This window comes from Capricornis sumatraensis, chromosome 3 (assembly GCF_032405125.1).
Source record: "Capricornis sumatraensis isolate serow.1 chromosome 3, serow.2, whole genome shotgun sequence".
NCBI classification, from domain to species: Eukaryota; Metazoa; Chordata; class Mammalia; order Artiodactyla; family Bovidae; genus Capricornis; species Capricornis sumatraensis.
The window spans coordinates 78,607,437-78,630,793 of record NC_091071.1 but is presented as its reverse complement, the minus strand read 5'-3'; the positions used below and the strand labels follow the sequence as shown (position 1 = coordinate 78,630,793).

Here is a 23,357-nt window from a genome sequence, read left to right as displayed (position 1 = left end):
CTGCCCTGGCCCAGGTTCAATCCCTTGTCTGAGAAGTGAGACCTGCAAGGCTGGTACTGTTTTGCCCCTGAGCCTAGTGCTGAATTGGAGGAGTGCTGTCAGTTCTTCAGTCCTGCATTCACAATGCCCAGTGAGGTCATTACTCTGCATTCTACCTCACTTTACATTTAGAAATGTCCAGCCTTGGTAACAGCTGAACCTGGTCAAAGTGTTAAGGTTTTGTTGCTCAGTAGAGAACAAAGGAGTTGAGTCTTTGTATGTTGTAGTGACCACTGAAGGTGACTGAGTTGACACCTCAAGGTTCTCACATCACCAGTCATTTAGAATAGCTCGATTACTAGGGAAAGGAATAACCGGGTCCCTGTTGTTTAGTTGCTAAGTTGTATCCATCTCTTATCAAATTGAAGGATTGTGGCCCTCCAGGCCCCTCTGTCCATGGGGTTTCCCAGGCAAGAACACTGGAGTGGATTGCCATTTCCTTCTCCAAGAGATCTTTCCGAACCAGGCCACCTTGAAGGTTATATCCCACAAGAAGCTGTACAGTGGAAGCCCAGGAATGTACAGCATGGCAAATAAAGTTGGCAGAAAGAGTTTCAAGGGCAAACATCAAGGAATGAACATTACATTTCTCCTCATGCAATTATCTGATAATGTGATCAGTGGTTATCTTATTTAAAAAATAAGATTTTTAAAATAAGATCAAATTAGATAATATAAGATTTTTAAATAAGATTTTGTAATCTTATTTAAAAATTTAAAAAATATTCATTTTTTAAATTTCAAGATGAACTCTGTTTATGTGAAAAATAAGGGCTGGCTGACCTTCTTAGTTGGACAGAACCAAGGAAGAACACTTCTTTGTATTATTATTTAGTAGAAATGATGAGGGCTTCTAAGAGTGAATGTAGGAGGGGAGAAGGGGCTAAAAGGAGCCCATGAATTCCAAGGAAACAAAGTGAATAAATAACAAAGTTTGGTAAGTGAAAGAATATAACACAGGGTTGAAAGAGAAAATTTCACTTAGTTGTTTTTCTCCCTCCGAAGTGAGATCTCTTGTCTGTCTGTCACAAAATCAATTGAGAGATTTGGAGAACACAGACTCCCAAGCCCCACTCAAGAACTACTGAACCTAGAGACTGACCATATTTAGGAAAGAGTCTTGAAGCCTGCACTTTATGAAGCTTCCAATATGACATTTAAGTTTTTTCAAAATTTTTTTAAAAGAGAACCACAGTTCTTTTTCTTCCACAAAGTCATTTCTGATTCAGTTTTATAGGACTATTCTTTTCATTCTACTTATACAAGACAGAGGAAACAATCTAAGAAGGAAGTCAGCAAAAAAGAGTCTGAAGAAGTAAAAGAAGATTAAATGTAGTGGAGATTGCATGCTCCAGAAGAGAGAAAGTGAGCTCTGAAAACAAATACTCCAGCTACTTGCTTATTGTGTGACCTTGGACAAGTCACTTAAGCATCTCTTATCTCCAATTAACAAAGTCAGGAAAATATCAACCTGTGATGGAAGTGTTATGAAAAATAAATGAAATAGAGGCTGACATAATGCCAGTACTCAGAAAACTTCCCTGGTATTTCACCATCTTTTTATTCTAGTAGTAGAGAACGGTAGAAGGGAAAACCAGTTCCCTTCAGAAGAAAAGGGTTCAAGTCTCAGCTCTGCTGCAGATGACACCTGACAGGCCAATTAAAGCCCAAAGCCTCAGTTTCCTGATTGCTAAAATGGTGATATTTATGGTTACTAAAAAGAAGCCTTGATGAAAGTGAAAGTGGAGAGTGAAAAAGTTGGCTTAAAGCTCAACATTCAGAAAACTAAGATCATGGCGTCTGGTCCCATCACTTCTTGGGAAATAGATGGGGAAACAGTGGAAACAGTGTCAGACTTTATTTTTTGGGCTCCAAAATCACTGCAGATGGTGACTGCAGCCATGAAATTAAAAGATGCTTACTCCTTGGAAGAAAAGTTATGACCAACCTAGATAGCATATTCAAAAGCAGAGACATTACTTTGCCAACTAAGGACCGTCTAGTCAAGGCTATGGTTTTTCCTGTGGTCATGTGTGGATGTGAGAGTTGGACTGTGAAGAAGGCTGAGCACTGAAGAATTGATTCTTTTGAACTGTGGTGTTGGAGAAGACTCTTTAGAGTCCCTTGGACTGCAAGGAGATCCAACCAGTCCATTCTGAAGGAGATCAGCCCTGGGATGTCTTTGGAAGGAATGATGCTAAAGCTGAAACTCCAGTACTCTGGCCACCTCCTGTGAAGAGTTGACTCGTTGGAAAAGACTCTGATACTGGGAGGGACTGGGGGCAGGAGGAGAAAGGGACGACAGAGGATGAGATGCCTGGATGGCATCACTGACTCAATGGATGTGAGTCTGAGTGAACTCCGGGAGATGGTGATGGACAGGGAGGCCTGGCGTGCTGTGATTCATGGGGTCGCAAAGAGTCGGACACGACTGAGCGACTGAACTGAACTGAACTGAAAAAGAAGAGCTGTGTGATTCCAGTGAGAGGATGTAAAGTGCAACACAGTAGTCATTATTATATTAATACACAGCTCTCATTTCCTAGACCATAGATTCCTTGAGGGCAGGCTCTGCATTTGATTTGTCTTTAAATAGTCTCATGCTGCTGAATCATTTAAGAATCTCCATACGATGGAGTAGAGAAGGAAATGGCAGCCCACTCCAGTATTCTTGCCTGAGAAATCCCAAGGACAGAGAGCCTGGTAGGCTACAGTCCATGGGGTTGCAAGAGTCAGACATGACTTAGAGACTAAACCACCACCACCATGGTCTGGAGTGGCATAGAAACCTGAGGTTCTGTGCATAAAGGATGGGCTGAGATATTCCAAAGAAGCAGCATATTTTGGTCTACAGAATAAAAAGACGTTGTCACAGGAGGTGGCAGGTGTTGGAATTCCTGAGACTCACTTTGGGTGGTATTGACTTCCTCCTGAAGGACACAAAGAGAGCCAGATGCAAGCCTGACATGGCTAATTGGGAGGTGTGTGGTCCTCTTGGAGCCTTTTCCTGAGATGTGACAGAGTGCCTGCCAAGACTAATCAAACCCAAATGCTACCCACTTCTGCTGAATCATATGGGGCTGTATTATAGCATGTAGGAACCTGGGATTTCTCTCTCATGATGTTGAAGTCCTAGATAGGAAATAGAAAGTCTGGGAACACAGGTGGTGTTTTCATTTCTCCCTGCATCTGAAGGCGATAGCTTTGGAAAGGATAGAGAAAGGGAGACAAAAGTAAATGGTATTAGGAAACAGGATTTCTCCTTTCTAGGGTTATAATATTAATGCCTTGCCAATGGGCCAAATACAGAAAGCAGGTTATGTTGACTTACTGGGTCAAAGAGTATCTGATTCAATTGAAAGAATTAAATTACTTTAGAATTCAAAGCAAAATTAACAATTATTAGGGAAGATCTAGTGGAGAGATGTCCAGTAATTCCTAGGGAAAAACAAGAGGAAGCAGATCAGAAATTGGACCCACAGCCTTAAATGTCTACAGACCAATGCAATGGATATGAATAATTAATGAGGATAATTTCACATTTAAACATGGATGCAAATGTGAATTCATAAGTATCACCTTGATCCAACAGGATGAAAGATTCACAGCCAGAATATAGCATTGAGAGGATAAGGAGTTATACAAAACGGAAGGTGCATGAGATACACACAAAAATAAGAGACTTGAAAAGATCAATCAAGATTAATAACATGAAAAACATAAGTGTAAACCTAAGTATTTGGATGTAGGCTCAAAATTAACCTCCAAAAATAACTTAAGAGAGGTCTAGTTTAACAGATCTTCAAATGAAAATAAGCTGAGACTTCTCAGGTTATGGAAAACTTCAGATGAGTCTGTGGGTGCCAGCGTTGGTGACAAAAAGCAAACCTGGTCATGGATCACATCTCATCTTTCCTGTATCGTGTACTGACTTTATCTATAGTATTTTGACCAGCCCTAAACACTGTGTTTTAACAGGGTCTTATTGGCAATGGCACCCCACTCCAGTACTCTTGCCTGGAAAATCCCATGGACGGAGGAGCCTGGTAGGCAGCAGTCCATGGGGTTGCTGAGGGTTGGACACGACTGTGCAACTTCATTTTCACTTTTCACTTTCATGCGTTGGAGAAGGAAACGGCAACCCACTCCAGTGTTCTTGCCTGGAGTACCCCAGGGATGGGGGAGCCTGGTGGGCTGCTGTCTATGGGGTCGCACAGAGTCGGACACGACTGAAGCGACTTAGCAGCATTAAGAACATATAAGAGAACTGGAGTATTTATCACAGGAAATTAAAAGAAAAATCCCTCTGGAGTCATATGATGCTTGATGTCTTTTCTTTGTGAAGGGCTATCATAAGGCAGAAAAATTAAGATTTAGCTTACTCTGTATATTACAGAGGAAAGAATGCTAAGCAATGAGTGTGGATTATAAAGAAATAGATTTTGATGAATACAGGTATATCTTTCTAACAGTGTCAGTTGTTCAAAGAGTGGATCAAGCTCTCTTGTTAGAAGGAGGACCTTCTTGATATTAGAAGTTACTCAGCAGAGGTGAGAGAACCACTTGGCAATAAATGAAAACCGGATCTTACAGGTTCCTTTCAACTCTAGTAGTCTATGATGCTGGATAAAGGAAGTAAAGGAAGCTGATAAATCAGAAGTAACTTCTAGGTTTTGAGGTTACATGCTTTGGAGGAGGTAATATAACCAACAGAGAGACAGACAAGGGAAGGAGAGGTCTTTGGGAGAGTAAATGAAGGGAATGAGTTTGAGGAAACGGAAGAATGTTCAGATTGTATCAGAGCATCAGTTTAAGTCGGGTTGCCATTTCCTTCTCCAGTGCATCAAAGTGAAAAGTGAAAGTAAAGTCGCTCAGTCGTGTCCAACCCTCAGCGACCCCATGGACTGCAGCTACCAGGCTCCTCCGTCCATGGGATTTTCCAGGCAGGAGTACTGGAGTGGGGTGCCATTAAGGAATTGCAATGTATTAGTTAAGGTGAGGAGGAAGGAAGGGAAGAAGTAACTAATATTCACTGAGTCACTCTTAGACTTTAAATAGATTATCTCATTTAAACTTCCAACCCTATATAGGGTAGTAGTATTTTACTCACTTACAGATGAGGAAATTAAAGTGAGAGAAGTTCATAATTTGCCCAAGATCAAATTACTGGTAGGTAGAAATAGTATTTACACCTAGATTTGTTTTATTCCAAAAGATAATATCCTAAATAAGGAAAATATATGAAAAGCCATGGGAAAAAAATTCTAATGTATCACTATCACCACACACACAAACTGTTCTAACAGTGGACATGTAAGTATGAAGAAACAGTATTTAGGCTTAGGGTGTATATACAAAATGTTTTTGGAGTTACATGATAGAAATCATTAAAATCATGGATTCTGAGTACATTTCTCTAATACTGAAAAGCAGACTACAACTAAAACTTTCAGCATGATAGAAATCCAAAAAATAGAGGAAAATTACACATACAGTCTATAATTATATTTTCTGTAAAGGAGCAAATGAGAATCTAGTCACCATTCATAATGGGAAAAAGATTGTTTTTGGTCATGGAAACTGTACTCAATTTTACTCCATAAAATGGTAAAAATTAATGTCCCCAAGTTACAAACTTATAAATTAAAAACTTTGATATATCTGAATAAAGTTCAACTAGACTTTGTTTAAAATGGAGACTTATACCTGTTTATGAAGATAGACTTTAAAAATCCTAAGATAAAAATATTAAAGCAAAACCTCAGTTGCACTGAATGATATATGTGTATATATATGTTTTACATATATATAAACTATTTGAAAATTATTTCTCTATTAAACTTGATATAAATTAGTCAAATACTCACTTAATTTTCTCTTCATTTTCAGACCAAATTATATATGTTCTGAATAAAGAGCACTTGCCACTTTTGACTGAGGGTCAGTGGTTACAAAGCGCTTCCCAGGTGGTAGCCCAGGTGATGCTAGTGGCAAAAACCTGCCTGCCAGTGCAGAGGACACAAGAGACACAGGTTCCACATGACTGAAGTGACTTAGCATGCACACACTCATGCATGGTGGTTAAAGAGACGGTAGAACACAGTGTTTAAGCCTAGATTCTAGTCATATTTTGAGGTCATTTATGTCCATATGCAATGATAAGTCAGTACTAGTTCACCATAAAGAAAAGCTGGGTAAATACATTCTTTATACATCAGTATAAATTAGAGACATTATTTAAAATAGAGACATTACTCTGCCTACAAAGGTCTGTATAGTCAAAGCTATGGTTTTTCCAGCAGTCATGTACAGATGTGAGAGCTGGACAATAAAAATGGCTGAATGCCAAAGAACTGATACTTTTTGAACTGTGGTGTTAGAGAAGACTCTTGAGAGTCCCTTGGACAGCAAGGAGATCAAACCAGTCAATCCTAAAGGAAATCAACACTGAATATTCATTGGAAGGACTGATGCTGAAGCTGAAGCTCCAATACTTTGGCCACCTGATGCAAAGAGCTGCCTCACTGGAAAAGATCCTGATGCTGGGAAAGATAGAAAGCAGGAGGAGGAGGGGATGGCAGAGGACGAGATGGCATCACCGACTCAATGGACATGAGTTTGAGCCAGCTTCGGAAGTTGGTGATGGACAGGGAAGCCTGGCGTGCTGCAGTCCATGGGGTCGCAAAGAATCAGACATGACTGAGCAACTGAACAACAATACATTGGTTACAGCTCTTTGATTTAATGTTCTGGTTTAACAGGAAAAAAAATCTACTTTAATGGCTAATAATTTAGATATTAGAGAGAACTGAAAAAACAAATATTTAAAATAAATTACTCATTTTGACATTTTTCCTAATTAAATCCGTGTGATCCATTGTTACAAATATCACTATACAAATACTTCAGAAAAAAAATAATATGAAAATTAAGCATGTTCTATTTATGCACTGTCTGAATACCTTATTGACGAGAACCATAACTTTTCCAGGTTCAGATGCTTTTTTCTTCTTATCCAAGTGATCCTTGGCAATGTAAACGGCCACTCTGGTTTTCCCACTCCCTGTAGGGAGGCATATAATGATGTTCTTCCCCTCCAGGGCAGGCTGGGCCACTTCCAGCTGGTAAGGCCTGAGATTCAGCTCTGGCTCGGGGGATGCTCTTTGAGCCACATTCTCATCATCTGAAGGAGGTTACAAGGAAGAAAATTAAGGAAACAGACAACAAAATAATGAAGGCTAGGAAGCCTGAAATGGAACATGGGCCCCTTGCAGCTTAAACCTCCTTTCATATGGGGTCCAAACCAATCCATTTTCTGTTTTCTGCACCAAACGGGTCTCAGCTCTCTGTGTTTGCAGGACACAGCCCAAGCACTCTGGAAGTGGCCTAAGGCATGGGAATGGGGAGGGAAGGGATTAATAGGATGGAGGACTAGGAAGGGGCAACACAGGAAGTCTTTTCAGAGAGTGGGCAAAGCCAAGTGGAAATGACTGTGGTGCAGGCTTGGCAGTTGATGATTCTTAGTGCCTCAGACTTGCCATTTCTTTGTGGAACCATTCTACCCCACCCAATTCTCTTTCACCAACAGATCAAGAGGGACGGGGAAAGTAGGACTCCTTGTTCTATGGTCCCCCTCACTTTTTATTGCGAAGAAACACTAACGCTGATGCTACTTTCCTTCATGTGAAAAACTTTACCTGAACAAACCAAATACCAAAAAGCATATCTATCTATCTTCTCTCTGTAGATCATCTATCTTAAATACCTAAAAATGGTTCCCCCAATCCATTTTTGCCATTTAAAGCAACCAGATTAAACAGAAGCTGTATTTAGGGAAAAGGTGCTAGCCTTTTCCACGCTAGCCTTCAATCTGTAAGTATGCAGTGAAAAATGAAAAACAGTTTTGTTGGTTCATAACTGGATTGTGACTAACTTTGCTATTTAGCTTTGAATGTGATTTTTATCACTTTCTTATAGGTATGTCTCCACACATTCAAGTTTTCCTGAAACTCAAAGCACAATACATTAAAAATATTTTCAGCTAGCGTAGATATCTACATTTAAAATACTGATAAAATACATACTAACATACATTAATTTTATAAACATTAGAATAAAATCATTATAATATATCTTGGTTTAAATATACATTTTTTAGAAGTGAATGAGTTTATCCATATTAGCCAGGGGGAAAGATCTAAAAATGCGTAACTTATCATGTGGAATGCAGTAAAATAAATATTGTATCAATTTAAAAGCCCATCTTTTGCTTTATGCAATCACAAGGGAAAAAAAAAGAAATGACAGCACTTATCAGTATTGCATTACACATGAAGTAAGCATTCTCTCTCTTATCAGTGAATGCAAGAAAATTAAACTAACAGAATCCCATTAACTTCAAAAAAAGTTGCTGATTGTTCCATTTCAGCAACTGGATGATTCTGTTTAACCAGGTTTTAACTTGCTGTGATAGCACTATCTGGACAGGTAGGAAAATTCACACCAAATACCACTTAGTAAGAGTCATCTACTAACCTGGCAGGAAATTTGCCTTCTGTATGGATGAGTAAACATATACGCAATACATTTACCTTATCATTGGCTCATCTGCTGATTCATTTATTAGGATTGTCAAGAAGAACTCATTCAAAATCACCAGCTTTTAAAAACACACATTGACAAGTTTTCTTTCCATGCTTGTCTTTGAACGCTACAGCAATTATAATAACCCATCCTCTATTATATTTACATAAGATTCAAGCTGACTTCAGAATATCATTGTGCTGTGCTCAGTTGTGTCTGACTCTGCGACCCCATGGACTGTAGACCGCCAGGCTCCTCTGTCCATGGAATTTTCCAGGCAAAAATACTGGAGTGGGTTGTCACTTCCTACTCCAGATGATCTTCCTGACCAAGGGATCTAAACCATGTCTCTTGTGACTTCTGCATTGGCAGGGGGGTTCTTTACCACTAGCGCCACCTGGGAAGCCCAGATAGCTCAATACCATCCATATTTTTTTGAGTCAAGTCTAGGAAACTTGATTGGTAGCCTCAAGTTTAAAAGAGAGGCACAGAGTGAATACGGAAAAAATCAGAGTTGGATTCATTGTGAGGATAGCATCCAAAGAAAAAGAGCTGGGTGAGTGCTAAATATTCAGCCTGATTCTTGCCTTATCACATCCTCTGACACAGGAATGAAAGAATATATCCACATACGCAATGAAAAGAGAATTTTCTCTTCTCTGTCACCAGAAGGAGAGAATTGGGCTGGTGTCAGGGAGCCAGGAGCCAATTTCCTTTATAAAAAAAAAAAAAATGTTTGGGTTTTGTTTGTTTGTTGTTTGCTTCTTTTTGGCTCTCTTCAAAAAAGCAAAATTAATTAAATGCAATAATGAAAATGGTATTTAAAATATGCACAGGCTTTGAATAATATTGTGCCCATCCTCTACAATAAGTATTTATCAAAGACCTTAAAATTATACTATACCATACAAATGGTCAAAAAATGAAATCAGATAAGGCTTAAATAATAACATTCTATTGAAACTACACCATGTGGCAAATTTCATTCTCACATTGATTTTTGACAGCTGAGTTATTCTTGGAGAGAAAAGGTCTGTCACTGCATGTGTTTGAAAATGACAAAGTATTCCTTTACCTATAGTATGTAACCTCAGAAAAATATATCATTCCAGCTGGACAAATATTAATAGATATTACCTCAAAATAGTAAGGAAACACTTTCTACATATCAGGCCAATGTGCATTGCCAAAAACATTGCCACTTTGCAAGAAGCAGTATATCCCTCCGAGACTGAGGAACAGAAAAACAAAAAAGCCTCTCATGGTATAATTAAAATATTTAAACGTCAAAAGTACCACTAATTATGCTTTACTATGGCATAATAATACTATGAAGGAACATAATGTCACATCCATGATTCTTATGCCTCATAATGTAACCTCTAAACGTGGACAAAGGGCGTGTGGAATAGGGTCCCTTTGATGTCAACTTCAGAAATTAAAACATAATCCCAAACACTGCAATGCTTTCAGTGAGTCAGTGCGTGTTTAACAATTTGCAGTTTACATAAATCTATCTTAAACTGATTTGTATGTCAACTTATAGCATGCACATGAAAGAAAGGAATTTCACAATTATATGATTTCAGAATTTTGCTATCCACTATGCAATCTTATATCTACTAGTCTTTATTCCTAAGCACTAACCATCCAGAACTTCAATGAGTTGCCCTTTAAAAATGTGTTTGCCTTCAAATGTATTTGCCTTTGGAAATGTATTTGCTTTTTAAAAGTAGGTTGCATTCAGATTTATCACGCCTTTCATGCCATATTGAAGACTGAAAATCAGTAAATAGTTGCATTTGCTAACAGTGCTAAACAGACAAAATGCCCTGCACATAGAGGATATCTATTAGATAGTAATTAAATGAATGAATATTGTTGAAAAGCCCTTACTCAGGCAAACAAAAATTAGGAGAAAGTCCAGAAGCTTAAAGCAATCATAAAGATGTTAAATATTAGCTAGAGTGTATTTTGAGTTCTAGTATCAATAGCATTTAATAAAAATGTTAATTATTAAATTTAACAGTTGTATAACAAGCACAGAAAAAACAAATAAAAGCCACAGAAATATGCACATGCCAAGAACTTAATATTAACACTGACTAAATTGAACGGAAAATTAATTAACCCTTTTTAATTAACATTAAAGTTATGACTGACATTTGGTGAATTGAGTTTCCTCAAATCAACTTGTTCTAAGTTATTTGGGGGTTATTAAGAGACAAGGGCATTTAAATAAAGAGGTGGTACATTTCCTTTGGGAAAGCTTTTAGGGCAGATGGCCATCTTTATGTAAACTGTTTTGCCCTTTTAGGCCTATTGTAGATGTAAATTTCTATAATCCTTCAGACAATCCAGGGTAATCTGAAGTACACAATATTTTCTAAGTGTTTTCTATAACTCAGTCACAGAACAAATGAAGAATAGTTTCTTAATCTGCCATTTTGCTGCTGCTTCTTTGCTGACCATATTGCTAAACACTGATTTTTGTTTGCACTAATTTGTTAATTTTAATTATGAAATATTTCAAACACATACATCTTAGAAAGACATGCAAGGGCCCATCGCCCATTCTTAACGTTAACATTTCACCTCAGTCGTAATAATGGAAATGCACATTCAAAGGACAGAAAGAAGAGATAAGAAATGGACCAGACTGACCAAAGTTAGGGAGTCTGATAACAGGAAGTCTTGCTAAAGTGTGGAGATTGGGAAGAGGCCCTCTTATTTACTGTGTGTGTGTATGCTCAGTTGCTAAATTGTGACTGACTCTTTGTGACTTTATGGACTGTAAGCCTTCCAGGCTCCTCTGTCCATGGGATTTTCCAGGCAAGAATACAGGAGTCAGTTGCCATTTCCTTCTCCAGGAGATATTCCTAACCCAGGGATTGGACCTACATCTCTTGCTCGGCAGGTGGACTCTTTACCACTGCACTATCTGGGAAGTGGGTGGGATATTAAACTGATACAAATAACAGTTTGGGAAATATCTAGTAAATTTCTCATTTAGTGATGAAAATACTTTGCAAACTCAATTAAAGGGATGTTTATAAATATTGAAATTCTTTTAACTATATGTGTATATTATAAAGCTTAAGAGGGACTCATTAAATGCCATTAACTATAGTCATACTCATCTCATTTATATTACTTTTATTTATAATGTATTTTAATTTTTTAAAATGCAGGGGTTGGAAATAAATGTATAAAATTGAGTATACAATTTAAAGGCAGTCAAATTAATTGAAACAGATCACATAAATAAAATAGATTACATGGTTCTATGGAATGTGGCATATGCCAGACCAAAAAGCTATGTACTGGATCAAAATTAGAGACCTTGAGTCTAAGACTTGTAAGTTGTACTTTTCAAGAAACTGAATGGCAAAGTTCCAAAACTATTTCAACTGTAGAAAAGAATTGCTTTAATTGCATAAATACATTAGGGAGGGTATGAACAGCCCCCATGCGTTCCACTATATGGTGTCTTATTTCACACTTTTTAAGGTTTACACAACAGTTAGGCAGTACCTGAATCACTTCCCATGGTGCCTGAATCACTGCCCATGTTGCTGTTATGTCCAAGACTTTCATCTAAGCAGCTGACACTTCCTTCTGCCAAACTTGTGTCTGATTCTGCAAAGGAAAACATTTTAAAATATTTTAAAAATATTTCTGAGAATAAACGTATTTTAACTGCACACCTCTACAGCACACAGTACATACAGTTCAATGCAAGTGAAGAAGGTACATCCAGACAATCACAAATAAAAGGTAAGAGTTTCTGGCAAGCAACGCTTAAAAACTCCACTGTGAATGAGCAGCTGTCGGGGACTGAATCAAATACATGTATTTACCTACTTAAAGTACCGTACATCCAATATGAGGGCTCATGCAAATTTGTAAGGAGTTACAACTTTTGTTGTCCCCCTTTGTGTAAATTTTGTCCAAAAAAAATATCTGAGCCTGATATTATCACTTAAACATAAGTACTATGTAGAAACCGTTGAGTCATCGGCATGTAAAATGGTAGAGAATTAATGTTACAGAACAATTAACGAATTAATGAAGAACATGGTTCTACTGATAAGTTATGAAAACAGCAACTCAGTGATACACATAACTAAAATCTTACAAAGAATTTACTCAGACTATCAGGCAAGCCTGACATCGCAGGGGCACTAGAAGCTTACATGAGGTTGGAAATTATTTTTTTCTTTCTTATAATTAAACTAAGCTTCCATCAAGAATGACAATTAATACAAGTGGCAAGGGCACATTTCACTTATTAATCCTGATTTTTTTCTTTTGTTCTTTATCAATTCCTTTTGAAAAACCTTAGGCTTCCCTCCTTATAGCTCATTTCCAAGGATTTATGCAATCCCATCCGCAAGGATCAGAACTATTGCTAAACTGGTAAAAATAAATGAAAGATGGTTACAGATGTTGGTTTTGGAATTAAAAGACTTGTGAAATTTGCTGTTGGCAATGCTATGAGCCTAACTTCCTTCCTCTTGTTTAAAATTGGGCTAGTAGAGGTACAAGTTATTATGTATAAAATAAGCTACAAGAATATATTGTAGAACACAAGAAATATAGCTGATATTTTATAATAGCTATAAATGGAGTGTAACCTTTCAAAATTGTGCACACCTGTAACCTATATAAGGTTGGTGGCCATAGTGGTAAAGAAACTGCCTACTGCGGGAGATGCGGGTTCGATCCTTGGGTCAGGAAGATCCCCTGGAGGAGGGCATGACAACCCACTCCAGTTTTCTTGCTTGGAGAATCCCCATGAGCAGAGGAGCCTGGTGGGCTACAGACCAAGGGTTGCAAAGAGTCGGATACGACTGAAGCAACTTAGCACACATGCACACATGTAACCTATATAAATATTGCACATCAACTATACTTCAATAAAGTAAAAAATAAAATGGAGTCAGCACAATTTACTTCACAGTATTTGACAACCATGTAGTAATGTTAGGTACAACAAGTTCTTTGCACATACTTGTTGGTGATTGAAAAATGAAATAAAATTCAAGTAGTTGGTGGATTACTAAGGCAAGAGTGTCATTTAAAAATATTTGGGGAACTCCCTGGTGGTCCAGTGGGTAGGACTCAGCGCTTTCACTGCCTGGGCCTGGGATTCAATCCCTAGTCAGGGAACTATGAAGCCAGGCAGTGTGGTCTAAAATGAATAAATAAACAATAAACCATCTTTAAAATTAATATTTCAAAATATTTATACTTGTGAGATTATTATTTTATGCTAGAGTTCTCACATGCACTAAATAAATTATATTAAAGTAAGATTATGCTAAGTAAGGGCTTCCCAGGTGGTGCTTGTGGTAAAGAACCTGCCTGCAAAGGCAGGAGACACAAGAGATACGGGTTTGATCTCCTCATGCAGGTCAGGAAGATCCCCTGGTGGAAGGCATGGCAACCCACTCCAGTATTCTTGCCCAGAGAATCCCATGGACAGAGGAGCCTGGCAGGCTACAGTCCATAGCATCGCAAAGAGTCAGACAACACTGAGCATGAACGCACCATGAAGCTAAGTAAAACTAGTCTGAATGTCACATACTTAAACTGGAATTAGAAACAGGTGATAAAGAGACACAGTATGTTATCAATAAAACATGTCTAAACATGGACAATATATAACTCCTTAAAACTACAGTATCTTCTTTTTCTTTAACTGGTTATTTATTTTTTTAAGTCTAGTGTGTTGAAATATAATTTCCATACTGTAAAAATCACTCTTTTTAGGTGGATAAGTTTGATGAGTTTAACCTCAAAATTTGTCCTCAAACCCCTTTATTGTCACTTCCCTCCTGCTGTCCCCTAGCAATTGCTGATTTGGTTTCTGTCCCTAGAGTTTTGTCTTTTCAGAATGTCATATTGATGAATTGAGGCAATATGTAGCCTTTACGTTTGGCTTCATTAATTTAGAATAAGACCTTCAAGATGCATTCACGTTGTTATTTATATCAGCAATTTGTTCCTTTTTATTGCCGACTACTATTCCATTGAGCATCTCTGAAGTGTGGCTGTGACATCTCCCTTCCAACTTGGATAAGCCTACTTAGCTTGGGAAACGTAATGAAATTACAGCCAATACAAATTAAATATATGAGATAGCTTTCTTAAAAGTTAAAAGAAAGCAGATAAGAAATTTATAAAAAAAAATTCTCAATGGACTTGCATACTGTTTAAGTATATTAGCACAACACAAATATACTCATGTGAAAATACTGTGCTTATCAGTTGTCATAGATTAGCTCTGAAACTCAGATTTGAGGAATCCCTTATGATCACACGGGAAAACCTGTATATCTCACTGAGAGATTTTAAATATGGCACTTTGCAATTCCCAGAGGTATGCCTTGTTAGGAGCTCAGAGGCGAGTGTGGGATAGAACTGTCAAGTAGAAGAGCGTTTTGGGCAGATGCACTGATGAAAGAGAATATGAGTTGTAAGGAAAAGGCAAGGTGTAAAATGAGGTGGGGAAAATGTCATTGCGAGGATAATTCTAGATCTAGAAAGATAAATCAAGATTTTTAAGGCAAAAAAAGTGAATTTTGACATGCATTTTACTTGTTTTAAATGTGGTATAGAGAACTGAAGACAATGCCAAAAACACTGAAAAATACTAACAAATAACTGAACTGACTGATTATCTAAAATGAAACACTGTATCTTTAAGTTTTTCACTGAATATAATCCAGATGAAAATTATACTTGATTTTCATTCCATTTTCTAATCACTGGCAGTTAAGCCATTATCTTAAACATACTCCACGTATATGTAAAGTCAGGATTTTCCCCAAGCTTTCTTCTAGCATATATAAGGTTTGAGAGAGCTGCTTAATGCAACGTGCATGAATAATATATGACTATTAAAGAAAAATACTACCAAAATAGGATATTATTAATTACATTCATTATCTGGGTTATTTTGGTTTAGTAAACAAATCTACAATGTGTCAGAGGACACTGAGCTCAGTGCTTACACAGATGTAAATGATATTTTAAGCTCTCAGCATCCTCTGTGGTAGATACCTATTATCACCTCAGTTTCATAGGTGAGAAACCAAGTCTCAGAGAGGGTAAATCATTTATCCATATCACACAGCTAGAATGGAACAGAGCTGGGAATCCCATTTTCTGAATCCAAGTCTAATATTCCAGCGTTTTTTGCCCAATGCTAAGCATGCCGATGATCTGTTATAAGCTTTGTAAACAAGTGAACAATACTATATCCATAGAGTTAACTGGAATGATTTTTTTTAAGCATACAAACATTTGCATTATAATGTCAGTTTTTCTAACAATCTTGAAGTAGCTTATCTTGCCAGGGAAAAAGTTAGAGATTATTTTATTTTGCTAACTACCATTTCTGATTTCATCCACAAATTTTCATTTGCTTTACTTTTAAACATCCATACTGTCTTTTTTTTTTAATTTTATATAGGAGTACAGTTGATTAAACATCTACACTAAGTTCTAAATATTCTCTGCACACAAATAAAAGAGGAACATTTCTATCCTTCTTGGATAAAATTAATTGTGGTAATTCTGCTAGATATCATTATTAAAATGAAAGTGAACATAGAGAGGTCTATATCTTTGTCATTTTAAGGATATATAAATCTCCAGTTTTTCAACACAAAAATAATTTTGTTTCCTCAGCAGCAATTTCTTATGCATTTGATATACTTTTTCTTTCATAGAAACAAAAGTACTAAAGGAAATAACCTTAATAATTAAAGAAAATATTTTGTTTCTTGATAACATTGAGAATGCTTTCTCCAGAGATTTTCTTCATGCATTTACCTAAAAAAAATCATGTAACACACACACACGCACACCAAAAAGTCAGATCAAAAAAGTGTTATACGATGAAAAAATTAAACCAACCTATTGAATTTATAAACCAAGAGTTCCTGCAGTTGATTATATAGGATTATCATGTGTCATTCTTTGTACTTTTCACAGTATCAATCTGGATTTATGTCCTAATGACTAAAGTCATGTGTCTATGATTTTAAAATAGCTCAGATAAATAGTCAGTTGGAGACTGGGCATTCCCATGAAAATGTGCTGTGGAGTCAAACAAATTAGTCTCCAGATCTGAGCTCAGCCACTGCTAACAAGTGACTTACCCTTTTTACCTTTTTAAAATATAGATAGCAATTTCTACTTTCTCCTTTATTGTGAGAATGATTCTGTTAGATCAAATAAATAAATCTTTAAGAGAAAGAAATCTTAAATTCTCATGAAGTGGCTGTTTACATGAGCTATGAATATTAGAGTTAGATTATATAACAAGTTTAATTAACTTTTAGATAGGTGTCATTTCCTTTAGGAAAAATATCAAAGGTAGCTATGAAATGGATTAGAATATGCTGGTAATTTCTATTTAAAGAAAAGCAGTTATTCCTATGAAACTGCTGGAATGAAGAAAAACAATATTTATTCTGTTAAAAGACAGGATTTTTGATAATAATTTTGTAAACAACACGATAAAGAACAGCTTTTCCTATAATAATAGTGTCTAAGACCAGTCTATAAAACATGGGAGAAAAAAAAAAAAGCCTCATTTTACAATCACATCTTGAATAGTTTACTAATAAGGCAGAAATACTAACCTGAATCTGAGAAATTATATATTTAATATCCTATGGAACTTTAAATACTTTAAAATATTTTTAAACCATTTAGAAGCCAAAAAAAAAATTTTTTTTTTAATTTCAAATGGAAAAAAACCTCCTCCTTGAAGGCCTTTTTAGATCTATTTCAATGTAAAGTTTGCCCTCTGCTGGAAAAATGCTATATTAACAATCAGTTGATAAATACATTGTTTATTCAACCTAAGAACTGAGCTTCATTAGGTAAAACACAAATTGGTGCTTACTTCCATCCCTTTCAGGTGGCGTTCCTCCTAATTTCAGCTTAAGATGCATTTATAACTTCATGGAAGATTCCTCCTTTCTTACCCCTTGCCTCAGCCTTTCCTTCTCTTTGCTGGAAAGTGGTTTTTGCATCACATTAGGAAGGGGGCCAGAGCCTCAGAGCTACTGAGAAAGAAGGGCACCAGCAAAACCAATGGTTCTCCTGAGAGGCAGTGGTTATAAAGTATGCAAATAGTCTGATTTCACTTGTCAGGTAATGGTCTATCTATTCTAGTTCTGACCTCTCGATGCACATTAGCTTCACTTCTTCAACTATCCCCTCCTTCCCTCTAGTTGCACAATCCCCAAAGTCTGGAACAGCAAAGATCATCCCAAGCTTCAAACACATGTGTATGTATGTGCGCTCACGCAGGACTCAGGCTCGTTACAAGTGTGCTTACTGTGCATACTACTAATAATACCAATCTCCTTTTCTTTTGAAATAACTATCTTTTCTGAAAGGAGATAGATGACTTTTATTTTCAGCTCTATGTATATGGATTTGTGCGTGCGTGTGCGCGCACACACACACACGCTTACATTTTGGTCTGTCAGATTCTGCTCTCTGTGCCAGGGAACATGTGTTCCCGCAGAATGGAGAGAAGCCACCTCCACCCACCTTGCATATTCTCTCCTGGATCCAAGCTTCTAGGAAATGAGTTCCCCAAAGGAAAAAAAAAAAATCTCCTAGAGCCACAGGCCCACATGGCTATCCACCGAGCGCCTCTGCTCCTGTTTATAGAATTCACTCTGCTGAAGTGTTTCAGCCAGAATTAAATTAGAATTGTGTATATTGATGTTGGCTTAAATTGTGTCATCTATGCCCTTTAGCCTTTGGACTTGAGTCTTAATGAGAAAGATAGTGATTTAAGTACAGGGTTGTAGGGATAGTCATACCCACTGCTACTGCTGCTGCTGCTAAGTCGCTTCAGTCGTGTCCGACTCTGTGCAACCCCATAGACGGCAGCCCACCAGGCTCCCCAGTCCCTGGGATTCTCTAGGCAAGAATACTGGAGTGGGTTGCCATTTCCTTCTCCAATGTCATACCCACTAGAGTGACCCATTCAGTAACAGGTAAAAAGTCTGAGAGCAGAGTCCGTTATGAGTGATAAGCATAATGACCACACGGGAAGTAGGTCTTGGTAATGCAGAGTGTAGGAATGCATGCTAGATGGGAAGTGGAAACCTCTTTGGTTGGTAGGTACCCTTCAGGAAAAGCTATTCAAGTTATGTGGATCTGAGGAAAGTATGGAGAGAGGTGCATTTAAAGGTATCCTGGTAGGGACTTTCCTGGCGGTCCAGTGGTTAAGATGTTGCTTTCTAATGCAGAGGGTGAGGGTTTGATCCCTGGTTGGGGAGCTAAGATTCCACCTGCCTCGTGGCCAAAAAAACCAAAAGCATAAAACATAAGCAATACTGTAAAAAATTCAATAAAGACTTGAAAGATGGTCCACATTAAAAAAAATTCTTTAAAACGATAAATAAAGGCAAATCCTGGTAAATATTCAGTAGTAGCTTTTGGGGAGGAAAAAAAAAAGTGACAATTTAAAAGTGTTTGCCACATTGATTTGACGACTTGATTTGTAAGTTCTATTTGATCTAATTTAGTAAGACAAAGATCTAGTTCAAAAATAAAATAAAAGTGCTTGCCAGCATTGATGGTGTTCATATTCCCCACCATGACTGATTTCAAGCTACCAGCATGATGTCACCCAGTGGAGCTGGGAAGAGATGTACACGCTGGGCTCCTGCAAGCCAGAAGGAACCCGTTCCAGCACCCTGATGGATAAATCTCTGTAATGAAACACTCTCCTACAAACACCATCTGAAATCATCACACATGCTTTGGGCTAATATTCCATAACTGTCCGAATGATAAACATTTAAGAGGGCTTGTTTGGGGGTGTTTTTTTTTTTTTCCCTCAGGACAAGTCTTTGTAAAAATCGTAGTAAAAGAAACCTGCTAATTTTCATTGATCCTAGAAATCTTACCTCCCACCCCCTCCTTCATAAATGCTCCTCTGGAATCCAACTGTTTCCCTACCCACATTTTTCACAGAATTTTGCTATGTTTATTATTAATACAACTGGATTTTCATAGGTTTAATGTGTGGGAGCATGCTCAGACACTTGATAGTGACCGACTCTCTGCAACCCCATGGACTGTATAACCCACTGGACTCCTCTGCCCATGTGTTAATTATACCTGGATAAATTTTTATAAACTTTATTTTTTAGCAGTTTTCGGTTTCTAGCAAAATTGAGTAGAAGGCAGAGAGATTATGTATAACCTCCTCCATTATGAATACCCCCTAAAGCACATTTTGAACTTTCTTTATACCTGCTATCCACACAATGGAAAGTGTTGGCTGCCACTTCTGTTTACAAATCCAACACAGGACCTTCAAAGCGCAGATGAACTGCCTTCCATTCCTCCTCTGTGGTAAGTCTTCCCAGGCTTCTCCTCTAACATATTCTCTTTTCCTAGAGACAGATTACTGTCTGTGTTTAGGGGCACGAAACTTGTTTTCTTGAACTGGATTATAAACTCGGGTGAGGACAGTACCCTAGTGCTTGGCCAGAACATATTCTCAGCTTCTGCTGCTGCTGCTGCTAAGTCACTTCAGTCCTGTCCGACTCTGTGCCACCCCATAGATGGCAACCCACCAGGCTCCCCTGTCCCTGGGATTCTCCAGGCAAGAACACTGGAGTGGGTTGCCATTCCCTTCTCCAATGCATGAAAGTGAAAAGTGAAAGTGAAGTCGCTCAGTCGTGTCTGACCCTCAGTGACCCCATTAACTGCAGCCTTCCAGGCTCCTCTGTCCATGGGATTTTCCAGGCAAGTGTACTGGAGTGGGGTGCCCTTGCCTTCTCTGATTCTCAGCTTCTAGTCCTATTCAAATAGAGACGATAACATCTAATGATCAAATTAAAATCACCACATTTGTTGAAACTCTGCTGAAAAAACTTTAAGCTTGTAGCCATATAAAAATCATGAAAATAAATCCAACACGTATTAGCTGCACAGCAGAGAGGTTTCTTTCCATCAAAATACTGATATTCTCACTGCTGAGATATGAACAGTAATCCTCCTAGAACTGTTATGCAACTGGGGGTCGTATAACTAACCTAGATGTCTCTCGGTGGGTTTCAAACAAAATACAATCCTAGATTTTCTTTTAACAAACACAAAACAGCAGTTGTAACAAACTCTCTCTCTCTTTCTCAAGTCAAAATAATATTTGCCTCTTGGATTTCTGTACTAGTATTTCTAGTTCCCAATAATTAATATAACTAAATTTAGAAGAGATAGAGATGTAAAGGAGAGCTATCTAAATTCAGAGCAATCCTATAATAATATGGGTGATCTCTCACAGTATTATTGAAGACTGCTGTATCAATTATCTTTCCCAATAAGCTCTCAAGTGCTATGTGGTATGTATTTCTAGAGATTCTAAAAATCTCTAAATTTCTAGAGGTTAGTACTAAAGAACATTATTCTGGTCCGCAAGTGCAAGGATAAATTTTGTGGCATTTTTACAGAGATTACTATAGACCAAGTCTAAGATTGGACTTTGGTCTATAAAAAGGCAAAACAAAACAACAACAAAAAGAATGCTCTAACAGATTGGGCCAGAAAGAAGGAGGCTGTTTTATAAAGGTCAATTTTTAAACCCCTCCTACAGAACATGATCTATGCAAAATATATCCACAATATATTCCAAAGCATAATGTCACCGGATAAACCTAAGGAGTGGAACATATGGGGGAATATGAAAAAGAAGGTATTAAAGTCTGAAAACAAGCAGGTTGGTAAGCTCATTAGCTGGGGTGGAATTTTAAAATCTTCACGTGAACGAATATATAAATCAAAATATACACATGCACTCACAGTCATGCGCACTATGTATTCACACATGGCACACTCATCCTGTTACATTATAATCGTCCACCCGGGAACAGTGACATTCTACTCTCTTTATAAATGTCAAAGCGCCCTCTGCTGTCCAATCTGTGGAATTTGCATTTCCTAGTTTCATAACGGAAATCCAGCAAAGAATGGTTAAAAGAAGTTTGGGGGATTATCTGTGGAACTCTGCATAAATGTAAGTTCATCCCAAACACAATAAATTTTATTATTTAGTTTTAAATCTCATTTGCTTTGTTTTTATATAATTATAGGGCACTAATTTATAAAATAGTGTATTAAAAAGGTCAACTTTTAAATAAGTAAAATAACTACTTATTTCCTTTTAACAAAGTTAACAGTAGAAATTAAAAATGATTGCATAACCAATTTTACCATAAGCCTATAAAATTAACATATATCAGATAACTATATTTTTTATAGTTAAATTATTTTTAATAGAAGAAAATGAATGTGGGCTTTGTGTCCCTCTGATATTTTCTAGGGACATGTGGTCCAGAGAAACATCAAAGTTTTCCAATAGTTTCTTGTTAGAAAATGACCAGTGACTACAGAAGGCAGAATTATTACATCCAGCATGAAAATTCTATGAATAGTCTGAGAACTATTCAAATATCCTTTAGAAATTATTGTATAAGTGTGGGAAAAAAATAGATTATTGCATTAGTGTGGGTCTATCTTAATTATTAACCACTTTTTAAAGGGAAGCAGTTGAAAGGAGAAAGGAAGAAGAAATGCCAACCCCCGATGCAGAGGCATGACAAAAATGACTGTCCAGGACTGCCCAATAGGGAATTCTGATCTATCACCCCCAGGTTGAAGGACAGATGTGATTAAAATTAGTTTCACGGTGGGCTACTGTTACTAATGCTAGTGTGTCTTACCTGACAGGAGTTTAAGGAGTAAAAAAGGTTAAAAACAATATATAAAGAATCTTTGCCTTGAAACTATAAATATTTATCATTTGTATCCACAAAGACTATTGGGCACTGAAAAAAATACTTTAGAAATTGATTTGGAAATAAAACTTAGAGAAGTCTAATTTAAAATTAGAAATAATTCAAACCACATTTTTTCTTTTTGCATATGAAATTTCATATTTATAGAATGTGTGTAGCTTAAGTAATAAGTTTCTTTCAATGCTACCTTGGTAACTGTACTTGAAATCTTAACCTGATGTACTGAAATTCAAACTAAAGATTATACATTATCAATATCAGTAAATGCACAAAATTATGTAAATTGGTATTATTGAATATTTTCAATATTGAATACTTTCATATTTATCCTGATTGTTAAACTTGCCAAAGAATAACAACGTAGGCAAAATCCTTCTACAGTTAATTTTGCAACAAAAACTTCCGTCAAAAGCATTCCAATAACTTCTTTGGGGGTAATGATTCTTTAAAAGTCATTTACATCAGTAATTCTTAGTTCTGAAGAACAACAAAAGCAACAAATAACTGGGATGATCTACATCTATCAGGAGCAGTGTCAAGGCCTGAAGCAGAAGGCATTATACTTCCGTAGCTCGGTTACCCATTCTTACTGTTCTGGGAAGGGCCAGAATGGATTGGATGAATCTGTTCCCAAGTCCACACAAGTTCAGACAGCACAAGAACCTCACAGCCTAGTAGCTGTTGAAGTCTGAAGCTGATGGAGTCCTCAGATTATGGTACAGTTTGTTATACATGTCCTCAGACTAGTATACATCTTAACAGTCTGTACTTTTCTTCCACAGCACTTTGTGCAGTTACAGAGTGACTACCGCTTGGCTGACATGCCCATCATTGAAAGCTCCCCTGGGGCAGAAGCCACTTCTATTTTGTTCCATCACAATATTTACA

The 23,357-nt window shown here is 37.2% G+C and overlaps 1 protein-coding gene across 1 annotated transcript in view; it reads right to left on the bottom strand.

The window, feature by feature from the left end:
* Positions 1–23,357, bottom strand: part of IFIH1 (interferon induced with helicase C domain 1) — a 59,669-nt gene that overhangs the window by 20,588 nt on the left and 15,724 nt on the right. Inside the window, exons 4-5 of the mRNA XM_068967463.1 lie at positions 12,157–12,261; positions 7,002–7,222 (exon numbers count right to left, since the gene is read on the bottom strand). Coding sequence (XP_068823564.1) covers positions 7,002–7,222; positions 12,157–12,261 — 326 coding nt within the window. The remainder of the gene's footprint in view (positions 1–7,001; positions 7,223–12,156; positions 12,262–23,357) is intronic.